Here is a 14,986-nt window from a genome sequence, read left to right on the forward strand (position 1 = left end):
TGGGCGCTTCAAGCGCGCGGTGTTTTTCTTTATACTTCGCCTGTCCTACTCGTAGGCCCTGTCTCTAGCCTCTCTCTCGAGTGCGTCAGCTGACTGACTGTGTGCAGCTGGTAGCATTTTCGGTTTTCTCTCTACGTGAGAGAGGTGCGACGAGTGCTTGTGTGGGTGTGTGCGACGACTGAGGGTACACTCTTTCCCCGTACACCGCGGATGCGTGTGCGAGTGCGTGCGCATGTATGTGTCTTTTTATCTCTCCCTGACCCTGTCTCTCTCTCTCTCTCTACGTCTTGGTTTGTGCTTCTTTGGCGTCTCTGTGTTGTCCCCTACTTCCCTGCGCATGCTTGCACACACACACACACACACACACACACACACACACACACACACCTTTGTCTGTCTCTATGTGTAATTGACCTGTGTGTGCGCGTGTGTGCGCATCCTTCAACCGCACACATACGCCTCCGTGTTCATCTACATCTTTACCCGTCGTTATTTCTGGCGCTCTCCTTGCCTTCTCTCCCATCGAAAAAAAATTATTGCCTCTTCGCAACACATTTTCGAACAATCACAGAAACGCTTGCCCAAGAGAAAGCACCATGAGCAGCAAGACTCCCAAGCTCTTCAACAAGTGGTCGTTCGAGGGCCTCGAGACGTCGGAGCTGGCCCTCCGCGACCACATCTCGACGACGGCCGCGTATGTGCCGCACACGTCCGGCCGCTGGCAGAAGCGCCGCTTCTACAAGGCCCGCATGCCGATTGTCGAGCGTCTGGCCAACGGCCTGATGTTCAAGGGCCGCGGCAACGGTCGCAAGCTGCAGGCTGCGCGTCTGCTGAAGCACACACTGGAAATCATCCACCTGCTGACGGACGAGAACCCCCTGCAGGTTGTTGTGGACGCCGTGTCGAAGGGGGCGCCGCGTGAGGACTCGACCCGCGTCGGCTCCGGTGGTGTTGTGCGCCGCCAGGCTGTGGATGTGTCACCGATGCGCCGCGTGAATGAGGCGATCTACCAGATGTGCAAGGGCGCGCGTGAGGCTGCCTTCCGCAACCTGAAGTCGATGCCGGAGTGCCTCGCGGACGAGATCGTGAACGCGTCCAAGGGTAGCTCGAACTCCTACGCCATCAAGAAGAAGGATGAGGTGGAGCGCGTGGCCAAGGCTAACCGGTAAGGGTGTGTTTTCCATCCCGTGTACCTTCTCTGTATACGGGGGTGCCAATCCACAACGGATCGTCGTCAGTGTCGTCTTTCTGTGGCGCTAGGGAGTGGAAGCGATGAGGGAGTGCGCTCCAGGGTGAGCGAGAAGAAGGCGAGGAGGAGAGCAGGGGTCTGCGCGCATCCACGCTTCCATGGGCGCCCCGCCTTGCACGCGTGTGTGCATGCGTGTGTGTGTCTGTCGGTCAGCATGTGGGTGCGTATGTGCGAGGACAGAGCCATCTGTGACCTCGACCCGCTTTCTCTCAGGATCTCTTTGTCAATTTTGTTCTCTGTGTATGCCGTACGGCCCTCCTCCCTCTTTCCCTCCTCACCCGTCTCTGCGGCGCTTGAGTTTCTTTCTTCTTTTATTTTCTGATTTCAAACCGAGCGGGCGAATCCCTTGCCCACCCCGCGTACAACGAACGAAACAAAAGTTGAAAAACGAGGATGAAGGACGCATTATGCGCCACAGCAGCTCACAAACGGCAGTGACGTGACCCGCGCTGCGCAGTGCAAAGAGGCGATGGAGGTGAATGGACCGTCGGGGAGCGAGCGAGAGAGAGAGGAATTGGTGCGTGTGTACGTGGCTTGGGGCCGATAGACGCGAAGCGCAAAGTCACTCCCCGCTGACGCTTCGCTGAAAGTCGCTCTCCGTTCTGCTGGCATCGTGTGCTTGGCGTTGTGTGTGTATGGCACCCCGCCTTCTCTTCCTGGTGTCCTCGACCGGCCCACCAGCCCACCCGCACTCGAAGACGGGCGCCCGTGGTTGAGAGGCGTCTGTCGTTCCGCTTTCTCTCTCGCCTCTCGCCTTTTTCTCTGACGTCTCCGTCTCTTCTCCTTCTGCCTGTGTTCCTTTCTTCTTTTCTCCGCTGCGCCTCCTCCCCAGCGACTCGGCATTCGTGTTCTCAGGGCCGGAGGCACTTCTCCCTCTCCCTCTATCTCTTTCGCTCTGTATCTCTGCTGGCTCGCAATTGCGTAGGTGTACAGACGCCTATCGAAACACACAAGCACGGCGAGATACGCGGGGCTGCGTGTAGCGTCTGTCTCTGTCTCGCGCGCACGTTCGCTGTGAAGAGGCGGCCCCAGTGCGTGTGCGACCACCAAGCCGTGTAAGGCCTCCCGCGTGTCTTACATACCGCAGACGTGGATCGACGGAATGAGCCGAGCGTACGGTGGCGGCAGGAGTGCAGCGGAGCTAGAGCGACTCGCTCGGCTCAGCGAGGACAACGCCTTTGTCGACGTAGGGGCGACTCTGAAGCGCGCCGGCGGCGAAGACGCGTGGGAGAGCACTGTGGGCGGCGATGGAACCTTTGACGGGCCAGCGTCGTCCATTATCGGATTGCTTTCCAGCAGTGGAGGAACATCGGCAACGTCTGGTGCCACTGCGGCGGCGGCCGGTGCGAAGCGAGGGCAGGCACGAAAGGGCACGCGAGCGTCAGAGGACGCGCTCCTCAACGGCGCACGCATCCCGCTCACCGCGAGCCTGCAGGATCAGCACAAGGCCTACCTCGAATCGGTGCGCGCGGCGGCAAAGGAGTGGGAGGAAGTAAGCTGCAGCAGCAGCGCTGATGACGGTAGCACTGCAGACTCTGCAGATGGGGATGACAAAGCCGTCAGTCGCATCGGAGGCGTTCAGACTGCCGAGAGGCGTGGAGTCGGCCCCCCCAAAAGGCGAGGGGGCCCGCAGGCAAAAGTGTTTTCGGCAGAGACGCTGCCGTCAACATCGCTGTCATCTTCAGGGCACCCTTCTGAGATGGTGACGGTGACGTCGGTTCGACGAGGCCTTGCGGATGGCGCGGCGGTGGCGAGGAAGCGTCCGCGAGGAGCACAGCGCGCCGGCCGTGACACAGCCGCCGCCGAGACGGAGAGGAAGGTCAACTCTGCAGCACAGTCGGCGAGGCCAGATGCGTGCAGCTCACTTGTAGCAAAACTTAAAGCAGAGCTCCGTCTCGTTCGGCAGTGGGAGCGCACCATGCTGGAGTTCCCCCCACAGATAATCAACGGCGTTCTCTCTCCCGAGTCGCGCGCACCATGGGCGCAGGCGTCGTCGACTTCACGCAAGACAGACGCGGCGACAGTGTCGAGCGAGGCGAAGTATGTCGACAGTGATGACGACGCAGAGGTGCTGCCGAACCCTCTACTGCAAGTGTACAGCCTCTGTCCGAGCTACGAGGCACTCACGGCGGGTCCAGTGCACAGACGCGACGTCGTACGGTGCGCGACGACGGAGGAGGGGTGGGGGCACAAAGAGAAGCCTCGACGAAGTTTGGTGGCGTCGTCTTCCACGGCAACAGAGGCAGCCACAAGGACCGTGCACGTTGCCGGCTTCACGTTTGCCGTACCTGAGCAAGTCCTCGGCAGCCGAAAGCGCCGCAGCCGGCAGAGGGAAAACGATTCGGGCCACACCAGCCGATTGGCGAACGGGGGGCAGGTGGATTTCATCGACCCAGGGTGCGAGGACGCCGTGCAGGGAGAGCGAGAGCATCACCTCTGTTCGGTATGCATGCTGCCTGCGTCATATCGATGTTTGCGCTGTCGCACCGCTCTGTTCTGCTCAATTGACTGCCACGTGCTCCACGATGCGACGCGCTGCTTGAAGTTCACTGTGTAGCGACTGATGGATCAACTGCAAGCTTCACTACTCAAGAGAACGAGGGAGGGCAGGGGCGAAGAAAAGGGTGCGAAAGATGCAGCGAAAGAAAAGGCTCAACGTGCACAGCCCATGTGCTGACTCCGGACGTGACATCGCTGCAGCTTCTCTCTCTGAGTTGGGTTGTCCTGCCTTCCTTGTGCGAGGTTGCTGCCGCGGGTGGGTGACGGTGTTGTGGCGTGCCCTGTTGTCTTTCGTCTTCCGAAGGACTGCCGTGCTCTCTTCTTTTTTTGTGTGTTGTGTGAGTGTTTGCCGCTTCCGCACACATCATTCTTTTCGCCCCCCCCCCCTCTTTCTATCTACCCTGCGTGTGTGTGTGTGGGGGGGGCGGGGGATGTTAGCCTCTATCAGAGCGCTGCGTGAGTGAGCGTGGCGGCGTTCATGTGCGTGCATGGCAGCTCCCCAGTTGCTCGTACCGCAGCGGTCCGACCCGCTCGCTCTCCCACCCCCTCTGCTACTGCTGTCCGGGGAGCACGCTCAACGTGCACCGTGCGATGAGGGGCAAGAAACGTAAACGCGCACAGCCGGTGTGGAGCAACGGCGAACAAAGCTGCCCCCCTCCCCCTTCCCCTAAAAAAAAAATCAATAACAACAATACCAACCACGCAGAAGACAGAACTTGCATCGACGGATTGGGCCGTCTCCCTTATCGCCAATTTGCTTTGCTTACAAGCGCCACGCGCGCTCTCGTTATTAGTAGCAGTGCTGTCGTCTTCTCTGCACACGCGCCTGTCTCCTTCCTTAGACCCCTCCTTCCCCCCTCTCACACCCACACCGATCCACACACAAGAAAGACTGCTTCTTCTCCCGCCCTCCTCGTGTTTCTGTTGCGCATAACGCAACGGCTACCGTGCGCATTGATGCACCACCATCTGTGGTGTCCATACTCGCGCACGCGCCGCGTGTCCCCCGGTCTCTAACAACAAACGCCGCCCTGCGATACGCACACACACGACACTCTCCACTCCATGAAGTGTCCCCTTCTCTTCGAATTACGTCACGGGCACAAAGGTTTTGCAGCATCCCCCTGTACTGACTCTTCGTCTCGTACTCTCGCGCTCTTGTTTCCTGTTTCTCTCTTTTTTTTTTCTCGTTGCTACACTATTATTATAATTTGTGTTTGTATAATTTCGTCGTGCCACGTTGGTTTCTGGTGTGCCGGCTCTTGTTTATGTCTTGGCGACGCGTAGCGGAGTCGTGTGTGCGCTCATCGCGGTCGTCGTGAGACTGTGAAGTTGTACGGCTTTGAATCGACGAAGAAATAGCGACGGGCAACGTTCTCTCGACCTCCTTTCCTCCTTACTTCGGTATTGTTCCCGTTGCGTTGTTCTTCGATCACCGCCGTCCCAACGGTAGGTGTGCCGTTGGCGCAGCTGTTTGTGTGCGTGTGTGCGTGTCTGTCGTCTTCGCGCGTTCTCCTTTCCTCTGGTCTCTCTAGAACTTCGCCAGTTGGAGCCCCTCCACACACACACACACACACGCACGCAGACACATACACAGGCACATACGTGCAAACATATACGTACATTCATATATACACACCTATGTGTGTGTGCGTGTGTGCCTCTGTCTTTTTCCTCGACTCCTTATCGTGTGCTTCGTGAGTTTTTTCCTCGCTCCTTTAGCTGAGGTTGCTCTTCTTTCTCTCCGTTGACCCGTAAGCAGTGCAGGCAGCTCGTTGTACTCCCGCTGTCTGTGGAATAGCAGCACACCTGCTCCCTTCTTCCCTTCTCCGACAGTAACGTCGTAGGCGCGATGCCGACCGTGTTCGTCACTGGCGCGGCTTACTTCAGCCGCGGCTTCGATGCTCCCATGGTGAAGGAGGACTTGGCGAGCCAAAACGAACCGCGCCAGCTCTCAGCTCTCTACCAGGTTGTGGCGTACATGACGATGGGCAAGGACATGTCGAGCCTCTTTAATGAAGTCTCCGCACTCACCTCCAGCGCACACAGCACCATGAAGCGACTGGCGTACTTGTACCTGATGGAGAACAGCCGTGTGCAGCCGGAGCGTACGGTGCTGCAGGCTGGCACGTTCGTGAGGGACACCCTGCACGACTCACCGCTCGTCCGCGGCGCCGGTCTGCGTACCATGACGAGTATTCAACTGTCTGTCATGGCCGACTTCGACACAGGCCCGCTCAGCCGCTGTCTGGAGGACAGTTCCGCGTACGTGCGACGCATCGCCGCGATGGGCGTGTTGAAGCAGTACTCCAAGGCACCGAACGTGTCGTCTGCGTTGGACCTGCTCGACAAGCTGAAGGGGTTGCTTAAGGACACGAACGCCGCGGTCGCCGGGTCCGCGGTGCGAGCCATGCTGGAGCTGCAGTACCGCAACGCGCCTGTCTCGTACATCTCCGCGCTGCTGGAGGCTCGCCCGCACCTGATGGAGATGCTGCTGCATGGCAACGAGTGGACGACGGTGTACCTACTTGAGGGCCTCGCCATTGCGATGATGTGGGAGTGCCACGAGGCGGTGGGCCGCGAGCGTCGCTGCTGCCGCGGGCTTCAGCCTTCCGTAGCCTCGAGCACTGCGGTCCACAGCACCGCGGGACCGACTTTGACCGCGCTGCAGTGCGGCAGTCACCCCGCCGCGCACGGTGAAGATGATGTCGAGCTTGACACGCTTCGCCGACAGTACATCGCCGAGGGCGAGGAGACACTGGAGGCGGTGCTGCCACTGATGCAGTACGCGAGCCCCATCATTGTGCTCAGCGCCATCCGAGTTGTCGGGCTCTTTTTGCATTCGGTTACCGCGCCCCGTCTGTGCGTTCCGGAGGCGGAGCAGTCGCGGATTTTGCAGCGCTACACCACCTCTCTCCTTCAGCCGCTGGTAGAGCTGCTCGAGGCTCCGCGGTTCGAGATGCAGTACGTGGTCCTGCGCAATATTGCCCAGTTCCTGACACCTGTGTTCATGCCGTACCTGGCTGCGCATCTTAGCAAGTTCCTCGTCAAGTTCGAGGATCCCATCTATGTGAAGATGGAGAAGCTAAACCTCCTGGTGCGCTTTGCCAACCGCGAGAATGGCGTGCGCGTGTTAGATGAGCTCATGGTGTACACCCGCGAGGCAGACGTCGCGCTGGTGCGCACGGCCATCAACGCCATTGGCGTGCTGGCCACGATGATTCCGGAGCTGTCGGAGGAGTGCGTGCACCAGCTGGGGCAGCTCATTGCCACGCGTGTGCCGCACTTGGTGGAGGACACGGTTGTCGTGGTGCAGATGGTGCTGCGCTGCTACCCGGGTAAGTTCACCGACATCATACCGCCCTTGTGCGCCTCACTGACGATTTTGAGGGCGACGGAAGCAAAGGCGGCGGTGGCGTGGGTGCTCGGCGAGTACCCCGACAGCGTCTCCGAGTCCGTCATCGAGTACCTTTCGGTGCTGGTGAACGAGTTCATGCAGCAGCCGCGCCTCGTCCAGTGCGCCACCATGACAGCACTGGCGAAGCTGTACCTGCGCAGCGCTCGCCACGCGCCGGGCAAGGACAGCAACAGCGCCATCAAGAACGGGACACAGGCCATGCTGGAGAAGGTCTTGGGCGCGTGCACGGACTCGCTGCACCCCGACCTGCGCGATCGCGCCTTCTTCTACTGGCGCCTCATCACCCTCGACCCGGATGTGGCGAAGCGCATGCTCACGACCACGGAGGCGGTGAAGCTCGGCACCAACTCCTGGGACGAGCTTGTTCACCACTCCTCCCAGCAGCCAGGCACCAGCAGCGGCCTGCAGGAGCTCGGCACGCTCGCCTCTGTTGCGTCGAAGCCGCTCCGCCTGCTCATCGGAGACAACGTGATTGGCAGCTCAAACAAGTGCTTGGTTGGCGTCAACGACGATGAGGACGCCAATAGTGGTGAGGAAGGCGACAACGATGAAGCTAACGGGTACACCGGCGGCAGCAGCAACGGGTCTACTGCGGCAAAGACGCCGTCGGCCATGGCTGCCAACACTTCCTCGACGACCGCTCACGGCGCCGCGGCAACCATGTTGTCTTCGGGCGAGACCACCACGAGCTTCTCGACGGTGCTGACTCCCGCGCAAGGCAACGGTGTGCAGGTGGAGATGATGTGGTCGCAGTCGGGCTCGAAGCTGGTGTTGTGCTCTCGTCTGCGCCTCGTGGCTGGCGAGGACTACATGCACCACACCCGCGTGCTCACGATGCAGATCAACTGGAACATGTTCGGCCTTGGTGTGGCGCAGGTGTTCCCCGCGACGTCGCTCGAGTGCGATGACAAGCCCGTAGAGGTGAGCGTGCTGGTCGCGTGCAACAACAGAAAGTCGCCGACAGCGGAGCTTCAAGTGGCCATTGAGCTAGAGTACATCGGAGTACGCTACGTACTGGCACCGCCGATCCCGACGGCCTACCTTCTGCTCCCTGCGACCGGGTGCGAGCCGCATTTCTTTGCCGAGCAATGGCGCGCGCTCGGTCGCTCCGTGTGGAACATGCCGCCGCAGCTGCGGGAGCTCAAGTCTGACCTGACGCGGTTGACGACAAACTTGCTGCGCGTGCACTGCTTGAATCTGGTTCACCGACGCGAGGTGCCGGAGAAGGGGCTTTTGGTGCTTCTCTACTGCGAAACGATCGGCCATGAGCGTCTGCTGGCTCAGGCGACGCTGAACATGAAGAAAAGCACACTGACAGCGCTCAACGTGCGTTCTGCTGACACTCCGGTTGCCGCCTATGTAGGCGAGTTCATTATGCGCGTCTTGTGTCCGCTATCGACGGACTGACGCACGTGGATGAACTGACGTTTCCGTTTTTTTTCTGTCGATAACGCCCCCCCCTCCCCTCTCTGATGATGAGGGGACAAGGCCCCGCAGGGCGCGGCGTCTCAGGGTGCAGTGCAGCAGCCCCACCTATCCCTGCCAGGGCGAACACGCTTCTGCGATCGATATGATGGGCAGTGTGTCGGCGTGACTCGAGCGTATCCCACCCCCGGCCCTCACACCGCCTAGTGGCGTGTGGGTGCCTGAGTGCCACCCGCGAGGAGGCTGCACGACGTGGCGACCTGCCTGACGGGGGAGCGGCTGTGAGGCGACATGCGGGGCGGCGGATTTGTAGAGTCTGGGGCAGAGGCCGTGCTGCGATGACTGGGTTGGCATTGCTGTAGCGCGCGTGTCGAGGGCTGCTGCGCGCGACGCGATGGGTGCCTGTGGGGCAGGCCGTGTGGTGGCGGTGGTCGAGGTGTCGAGGGGGAGCACTGTGACCTCATGCTGTATGGCAGAGAAGGGCCACGTGGAAGAAAGAAGAGCTCCGACGGTTGGACTGGCTGGCGTGCATTGTCATGCCTGTGTGTGCGAGTGCGTGTCTCTCACAACTCTTCTCCTACCCTCTCTCGCCCAGTCGTTTCGTGGAGGATGGCTGTTGAAGGGAAAGACTGAGTCACCGGTAGCGGCCAGAGGTGGCGCGCCCCTCACATGCGCCCGCGTGTGTATCGCTATGCCTACTGTATGCACACACTTTTCTGTGTCGTTTCTCCGCCTTCCCCGGAGCCTGGCGCGAGTATGTGTGTGCATTCATCGATGATGGTGGTGCTCGCTGCTGTGCAGTTGCTAGCGCTGTTTAAAGGGCACGTATACGTGCAAACAACGATACGGCGGTACACAATCAGTCGCGGAACTAGCGCCACGGGTCGCAAAGTCGGCGTGGAAGCTGCCTTGTGCGAGGGAGACAAACCAAAAGAAGAACGCCACGGAGTGTCCTTGCTAGAGAGCTTCGGGAGTGGGAGGGGCGTAATCGCCATCTCACTGTGTCTTCGATGGCTGGAAAGATGTCAACGCCGACGGTGCGGTGCTGTGTGCCGAGCGCGATGACGCCGCGTTTGCCAAGGGCAAGGGTCGCTTGCAGCCCTACCTTCTCCTCTATCCTCCTCCCGTCCGTGTACTGCTTGGTCTGCCGCTTGGCAGACAGCAGCGACGATGTACTGCTGCGCGGAAGGCCTTACGTGATTATCTATTTTTATGTAGCTGTACTCATTCACTTCCCTCTCTTTCTTCGCCCGTTTTCCTGTGCCTTGCTGCCATTTTCTGCCCTTCTCATTCACGAACACGCCAACGCGTTTCACGGCCCATGTGCCGCTGACATCTCCCCCCCTCCCCTTTCTCGTCGTATACACCTTTGCCTCCTCCTCATCCCTTGCACAGTCTCATGCTGCTCGCTCTTCGCGCACCCCCTGAAAGCAAAACAGAAAAACGCTATCTCCGGCTCCCGCTCTATTACGACCCCCTCACAAGACAAGCGAAAAAGCATCTTGACGACGACAAGGAAGCGATCATCTTTCTCTGCACGCTCTCTGACGACGATCTCATTTTGATTACTGCTGTTGTTGCCGCGTTGCTGGTGCCCCCTTTTTCGGTTGCGTTGTGTTTCCCCCCCCCCCTCTCTTTCCTCCTTCCCTTCCTCCTGTCTGTGTGTGTGTCCCTGTCTGGTTGTGTAAGGAAAAAACGTTTTTGCTTGTGTGTGTCTCCCTGCGCCGGTCTCTGTTGCGCGGACTCCCATTGGCAATCGACAAGCGGGGAGGAACAGCGTCTACGTGTCGCGCGTAGCGTAGACACCCGATCGTAGTGGGCTGCGTCAGCCAACGTGCGAAAAATCGTCTCTTTTCCTCGCTACTGTATTTTTCTATTATTCGTCTTGCGCTGGCCTCCCACTCGTGTCAAGCAGCAACGCCATCAACCGCAAGAAGCGAAGGAGACAACGAAAATCGACCACACAACGAAGGACAACGAAAGCAGATATATATATCTATGTGATTTTTCTATCGTGACTTGCTTGCCGTGCCCTGCTCTGTTCCCATCCCTTTTTTTCGTATTCTGTTGTGCTGTTTCTCCCACGACCAAGCACCAGCACCACTGGCGCCACCCCCTTTTTCCCTCTCTGTCTCTCTCTTTCTTTTTTTTTTCCGTGAGTCAACGTGGTGGCACTTGAAGCAAGAAGAAAAGCTGCAACGCCGTCGCACACACGCACACACACACGCACACACACACACACACACACACACACACACACCCCTCTCTCCCTCCGCTCTCTCCGTCTATTTACTCGTCGTCTTTATCCTCATTTGTGTGACATCACATTTTCTTCGTTTTATTTTTATTTTTCCTGTTTGTCTCTCCCCCATCTCGTCATATCTCACAGACGAAGCGTAGCGGTGCTCGCCTCCTTTCTCCCCTCCTCGCACCCTTCCCCCCTGTGTACCTCTCCATATTTTCTGCCCTTCTCCCCTCTCTCCCTCCCCCCCCCACACACACACAGAGGCGCACGAAATCGACAAGAAGCACGAAGCAAGAACAACAACAAGAAACAAGATGGACACCGTTAAGCACGTCTACTACTTTGGCGGGTCGAAGGCCGATGGAAACCGTGACATGAAGATGCTTCTCGGCGGCAAGGGTGCGAACCTTGCTGAAATGGTGAACATCGGCATCCCGGTGCCCCCCGGCTTCACGATCACGACAAAGGTATGTGCCGCCTACCAGCAGTCAAAGACCATCCCGGACGATGTGATTACCCAGGTGAAGGAGAACGTGCGGAAGGTCGAGAAGGAGATGAAGAAGTCCTTCGGCGATGTCAACTCGCCGCTGCTCTTCTCCGTCCGCTCTGGCGCGGCAGCGTCCATGCCGGGTATGATGGACACGGTCCTGAACCTTGGCCTCAACCGTAACACCGTCGAGGCGTGGGTAAAGCGCAAGCCTGCTCAGTCCCGCTTCGTGTACGATTCGTACCGCCGCTTCATCACCATGTACGCGGATATCGTCATGCAGGTCGGCCGCGAGGACTTCGAGCACGCACTCGGGGAGATGAAGGAAAAGAAGGACACCAAGTTCGACACGGACCTGACGGCTGAAGACCTCAAGGAGCTTGTAGGCAAGTACCTGCGTCTCTTCGAGAAGAAGACGGGAACCCCGTTCCCGCAGGACCCGTGGGTGCAACTGTTTGCTGCCATCCGCGCCGTCTTCCGCAGCTGGGGCAACCCGCGCGCCGAGATGTACCGGCGCCTGAACCACATCACCGGCCTGATCGGCACGGCTGTGAACGTGCAGGCGATGGTGTTCGGTAACGTGAATGATCGCTCCGCCACTGGCGTTGCCTTCTCTCGCAGCCCGGCCACCGGCGCGAACTACTTCTACGGCGAGTACCTGGTGAACGCCCAGGGCGAGGACGTCGTGGCCGGCATCCGCACGCCGCAGCAAATTGGCAAGGAGCTGTCCCTCAAGTGGGCCAAGGAGCACAACGTGAGCGAGGAGGAGCGCAGGCGCCGCTATCCGTCCATGGAGGAGTTCATGCCGGAGAACTACAAGCTGCTGTGCAGCATCCGGGCGCGTCTGGAGGACCACTACCGCGACATGCAAGATATCGAGTTCACCGTGGAGGATGGCCGCCTGTGGATGCTGCAGTGCCGTAACGGCAAGCGCACGATCCAGGCCGCGCTCAAAGTCGCCATCGACATGCACCAGGAGGGTCGCATCACCAAGGAGGAAGCCGTGCTGCGCGTTGACCCCGAGCAGGTGGGCCACCTGCTGCACCCGAACATCGAGCCGGGGGCGGCCAAGACGGCCAAGCCGATCGGCAAGGGCCTCGCGGCGTCCCCGGGCGCGGCCGTCGGCCAGGTCGTCTTCGACGCCGAGTCCGCCAAGGCGTGGGCGGCGCAGGGCAAACGGGTTATCATGGTGCGCCTCGAAACCTCTCCGGAGGACCTAGCCGGCATGAACGCTGCTCAGGGTATTCTGACCGCTCGCGGTGGCATGACCTCGCACGCGGCTGTGGTGGCCCGTGGTATGGGCAAGTGCTGCGTTTCCGGTTGCGGCGACCTTGTGCTCAAGGGCAAGAGCTTCACGCTGAACGGCCACCAGTTCGTCGAAGGCGACGTCATCACGCTCGATGGCACTCGCGGCCTGATCTACAAGGGTGCGCTGAAGCTGCGCGCCGCGTCGCTCGAGGGCGACTTCAAGGTGTTTGTGCGTTGGTGTCAAGACGTGAAGCGCCTGGGCGTCCGTGCCAACGCCGATACGCCGGCGGATGCTAACAAGGCTCGCGAATTCGGCGCTGAGGGTGTGGGTCTGTGCCGCACGGAGCACATGTTCTTCGAGTCGGACCGCATCGACTCCATCCGTGAGATGATCCTCGCCGATACGAGGGAGGGCCGCGAGACGGCGCTCAAGAAGCTGCTGCCCATCCAGCGCGGCGACTTCATCGGTCTCTTCCGCGCCATGGCTGGCAACCCGGTTGTGATCCGCCTGCTCGACCCCCCGCTGCACGAGTTCGTGCCACACGACGAGTCTGCCCAGCAGGAGCTGGCCGCCAAGCTTGGCGTCTCGGCGGAGAAGGTGCGCCAGCGCGTCAAGGCCCTGCACGAGATGAACCCCATGCTCGGCCTGCGCGGCTGCCGCCTCGGTATTACCTACCCCGAGATCTACAATATGCAGGTGCGCGCCATCATGGAGGCCGCGCTCACTCTGGCGAAGGAGGGCACCGATGTGCAGCCGGAAATCATGATTCCACTTGTGGGCAAGAAGGAGGAGCTGACCTTCTCAAAGAAGCAGGCCGTTGTGACGGCCGAGAAGGTGCTCGAGGAAGGCGGTGCTCGCGTGCACTACACCATCGGTACCATGATCGAGGTGCCACGTGCGGCGCTGACGGCGGACCAGATCGCTGAGGAGGCGGACTTCTTCTCCTTCGGCACAAACGACCTGACCCAGATGGGTTGCGGCTTCTCTCGTGATGATGCTGGCCAGTTCCTGCGCCTGTACGACAACCTCGGCATCTACACCCGCGACCCCTTCCAGTCTCTCGACCAAGAGGGCGTTGGCTTGCTCGTCAGCACCGCCGTCACCAAGGGCCGCGCTGTGAAGCCGACGATGAAGATGGGCATCTGCGGCGAGCACGGCGGTGACCCGCGCACCATCGAGTTCTGCCACCGCGTGGGCCTGAACTACGTCTCTTGCTCTCCGTTCCGTGTGCCAGTCGCCATTGTGGCCGCCGCCCACGCCGCTGTAAAGGAGAAGCAGGACTACGAGAAGCGCAACAAGGCTCTGGCTGGCTCTAAGCTGTAAAAAGGCAGTGATGACGGCACAGTCGGCTGTGGAGGAGGTGGGGAGGATGTGGACAGAGGTGTGCAGGTGCGCAGAGCACGTGCACCCGCGTGTGTCTACATGAGGGTGCGCCTGTCTCTCTCCTGCTCCCGCTCCCTGTTTTGTCGAAGCTATACGTCCGTCCAGGCTCACACGCAGTCACGCGCGCCGCATGCCTGTCTCTCTCGCTCTCTGCCGCTCTGTCGGCGCTGTGTGCCCTTCCCCTCTTTTCTCTTTCGTCCGGCGTGGCGTCAAGGGGTTTCCCTATTATTATGCGTTTATACACGTGCCAGTTTGAGTGTCTTGTGGTGCCGCTGACGTTTCTGTCTTGCTTTACGTCGTCCATGCGCTCCTGAGTTTTTCCTTCGTTTTTATTTTTCTTGCGCTCTGTGGAGTCGAACAGAGGGCATTTATGTCCCCTCTTCCCGCCCCCCTCCTCTGTCTGCTCCTCCAGAGTCCCACGTTGCGTCTTGCGTCTTCCCGCTCTTTTTTGGCTTTCCTTCATGTGTGTGTGTGTGTGTGTGTGTGTGTGTGTGTGTGTGTGTAATGCGTTGGCGGAGAGCGCCTCCCTCCCTCTCTGTTCTTCTTCGGTCAATGCCGTCACGCGCACGAGGTGGCGCATGTGTGGCGGAGGAGACATCAAAAAAAAAAAAGAAAACCGGAACAACAAAAAACAAGGTGCCCGCATGAAAAGTCATTCATGATGATGTGGGCACGCCAAATCTACCGGATTCTCTCCCCCGAGGGAAGAGGGGCCTCGTTGCGTGTGTGCGTGTATGTGTACGGGCGTCAGTGCCCGTGTTTGTCTGGTTTCGCCCGTGCACGCGCTGGACGCTACACGTCATGCGGTATCTAAAACGAATCAAAGACATCCCCCTCAACCCCCTCCTCTTCCTTCCCCCACACACTTAAAAATCGAAAGAAAGGGAAAACGTTTTCGTTATGGATTTGTTTTCATATATGTGCTCTCCTCCCCTCCCCTCCATCCGAGCAAGCGAAGTACGCTTACGAGCGGATACGTTGAACCTTCACCTGTGGTCCACCACCCGCATACTCACACGCAACGAAAGATA

General features: G+C 59.6%; 4 protein-coding genes across 4 annotated transcripts; all 4 read left to right on the forward strand.

Moving 5' to 3' along the window:
* Window positions 1–596: 596 nt before the first annotated feature.
* LMJF_11_0970 (40S ribosomal protein S5) lies at window positions 597–1,169 on the forward strand (the record flags this gene model as incomplete). The annotated part of the gene is made up of 1 exon (XM_001681514.1): window positions 597–1,169. The coding sequence occupies one exon, from the start codon at window positions 597–599 to the stop codon at window positions 1,167–1,169; it is 573 nt and encodes a 190-aa protein (XP_001681566.1).
* Window positions 1,170–2,351: 1,182 nt separating this feature from the next.
* Window positions 2,352–3,806, forward strand: LMJF_11_0980 (conserved hypothetical protein; the record flags this gene model as incomplete). Its single annotated transcript, XM_001681515.1, has 1 exon — window positions 2,352–3,806. One exon carries the CDS (start codon window positions 2,352–2,354, stop codon window positions 3,804–3,806), a length of 1,455 nt encoding a protein of 484 aa, XP_001681567.1.
* A 1,794-nt stretch (window positions 3,807–5,600) lies between these two features.
* On the forward strand, window positions 5,601–8,573 carry LMJF_11_0990 (adaptin-related protein-like protein; the record flags this gene model as incomplete). Its single annotated transcript, XM_001681516.1, has 1 exon — window positions 5,601–8,573. One exon carries the CDS (start codon window positions 5,601–5,603, stop codon window positions 8,571–8,573), a length of 2,973 nt encoding a protein of 990 aa, XP_001681568.1.
* A 2,577-nt stretch (window positions 8,574–11,150) lies between these two features.
* On the forward strand, window positions 11,151–13,895 carry LMJF_11_1000 (putative pyruvate phosphate dikinase; the record flags this gene model as incomplete). The annotated part of the gene is made up of 1 exon (XM_001681517.1): window positions 11,151–13,895. One exon carries the CDS (start codon window positions 11,151–11,153, stop codon window positions 13,893–13,895), a length of 2,745 nt encoding a protein of 914 aa, XP_001681569.1.
* Window positions 13,896–14,986: the final 1,091 nt, after the last annotated feature.

The sequence above is a fragment of the Leishmania major genome, chromosome 11, assembly GCF_000002725.2.
Source record: "Leishmania major strain Friedlin complete genome, chromosome 11".
In the NCBI taxonomy this organism is placed as follows: domain Eukaryota; phylum Euglenozoa; class Kinetoplastea; order Trypanosomatida; family Trypanosomatidae; genus Leishmania; species Leishmania major.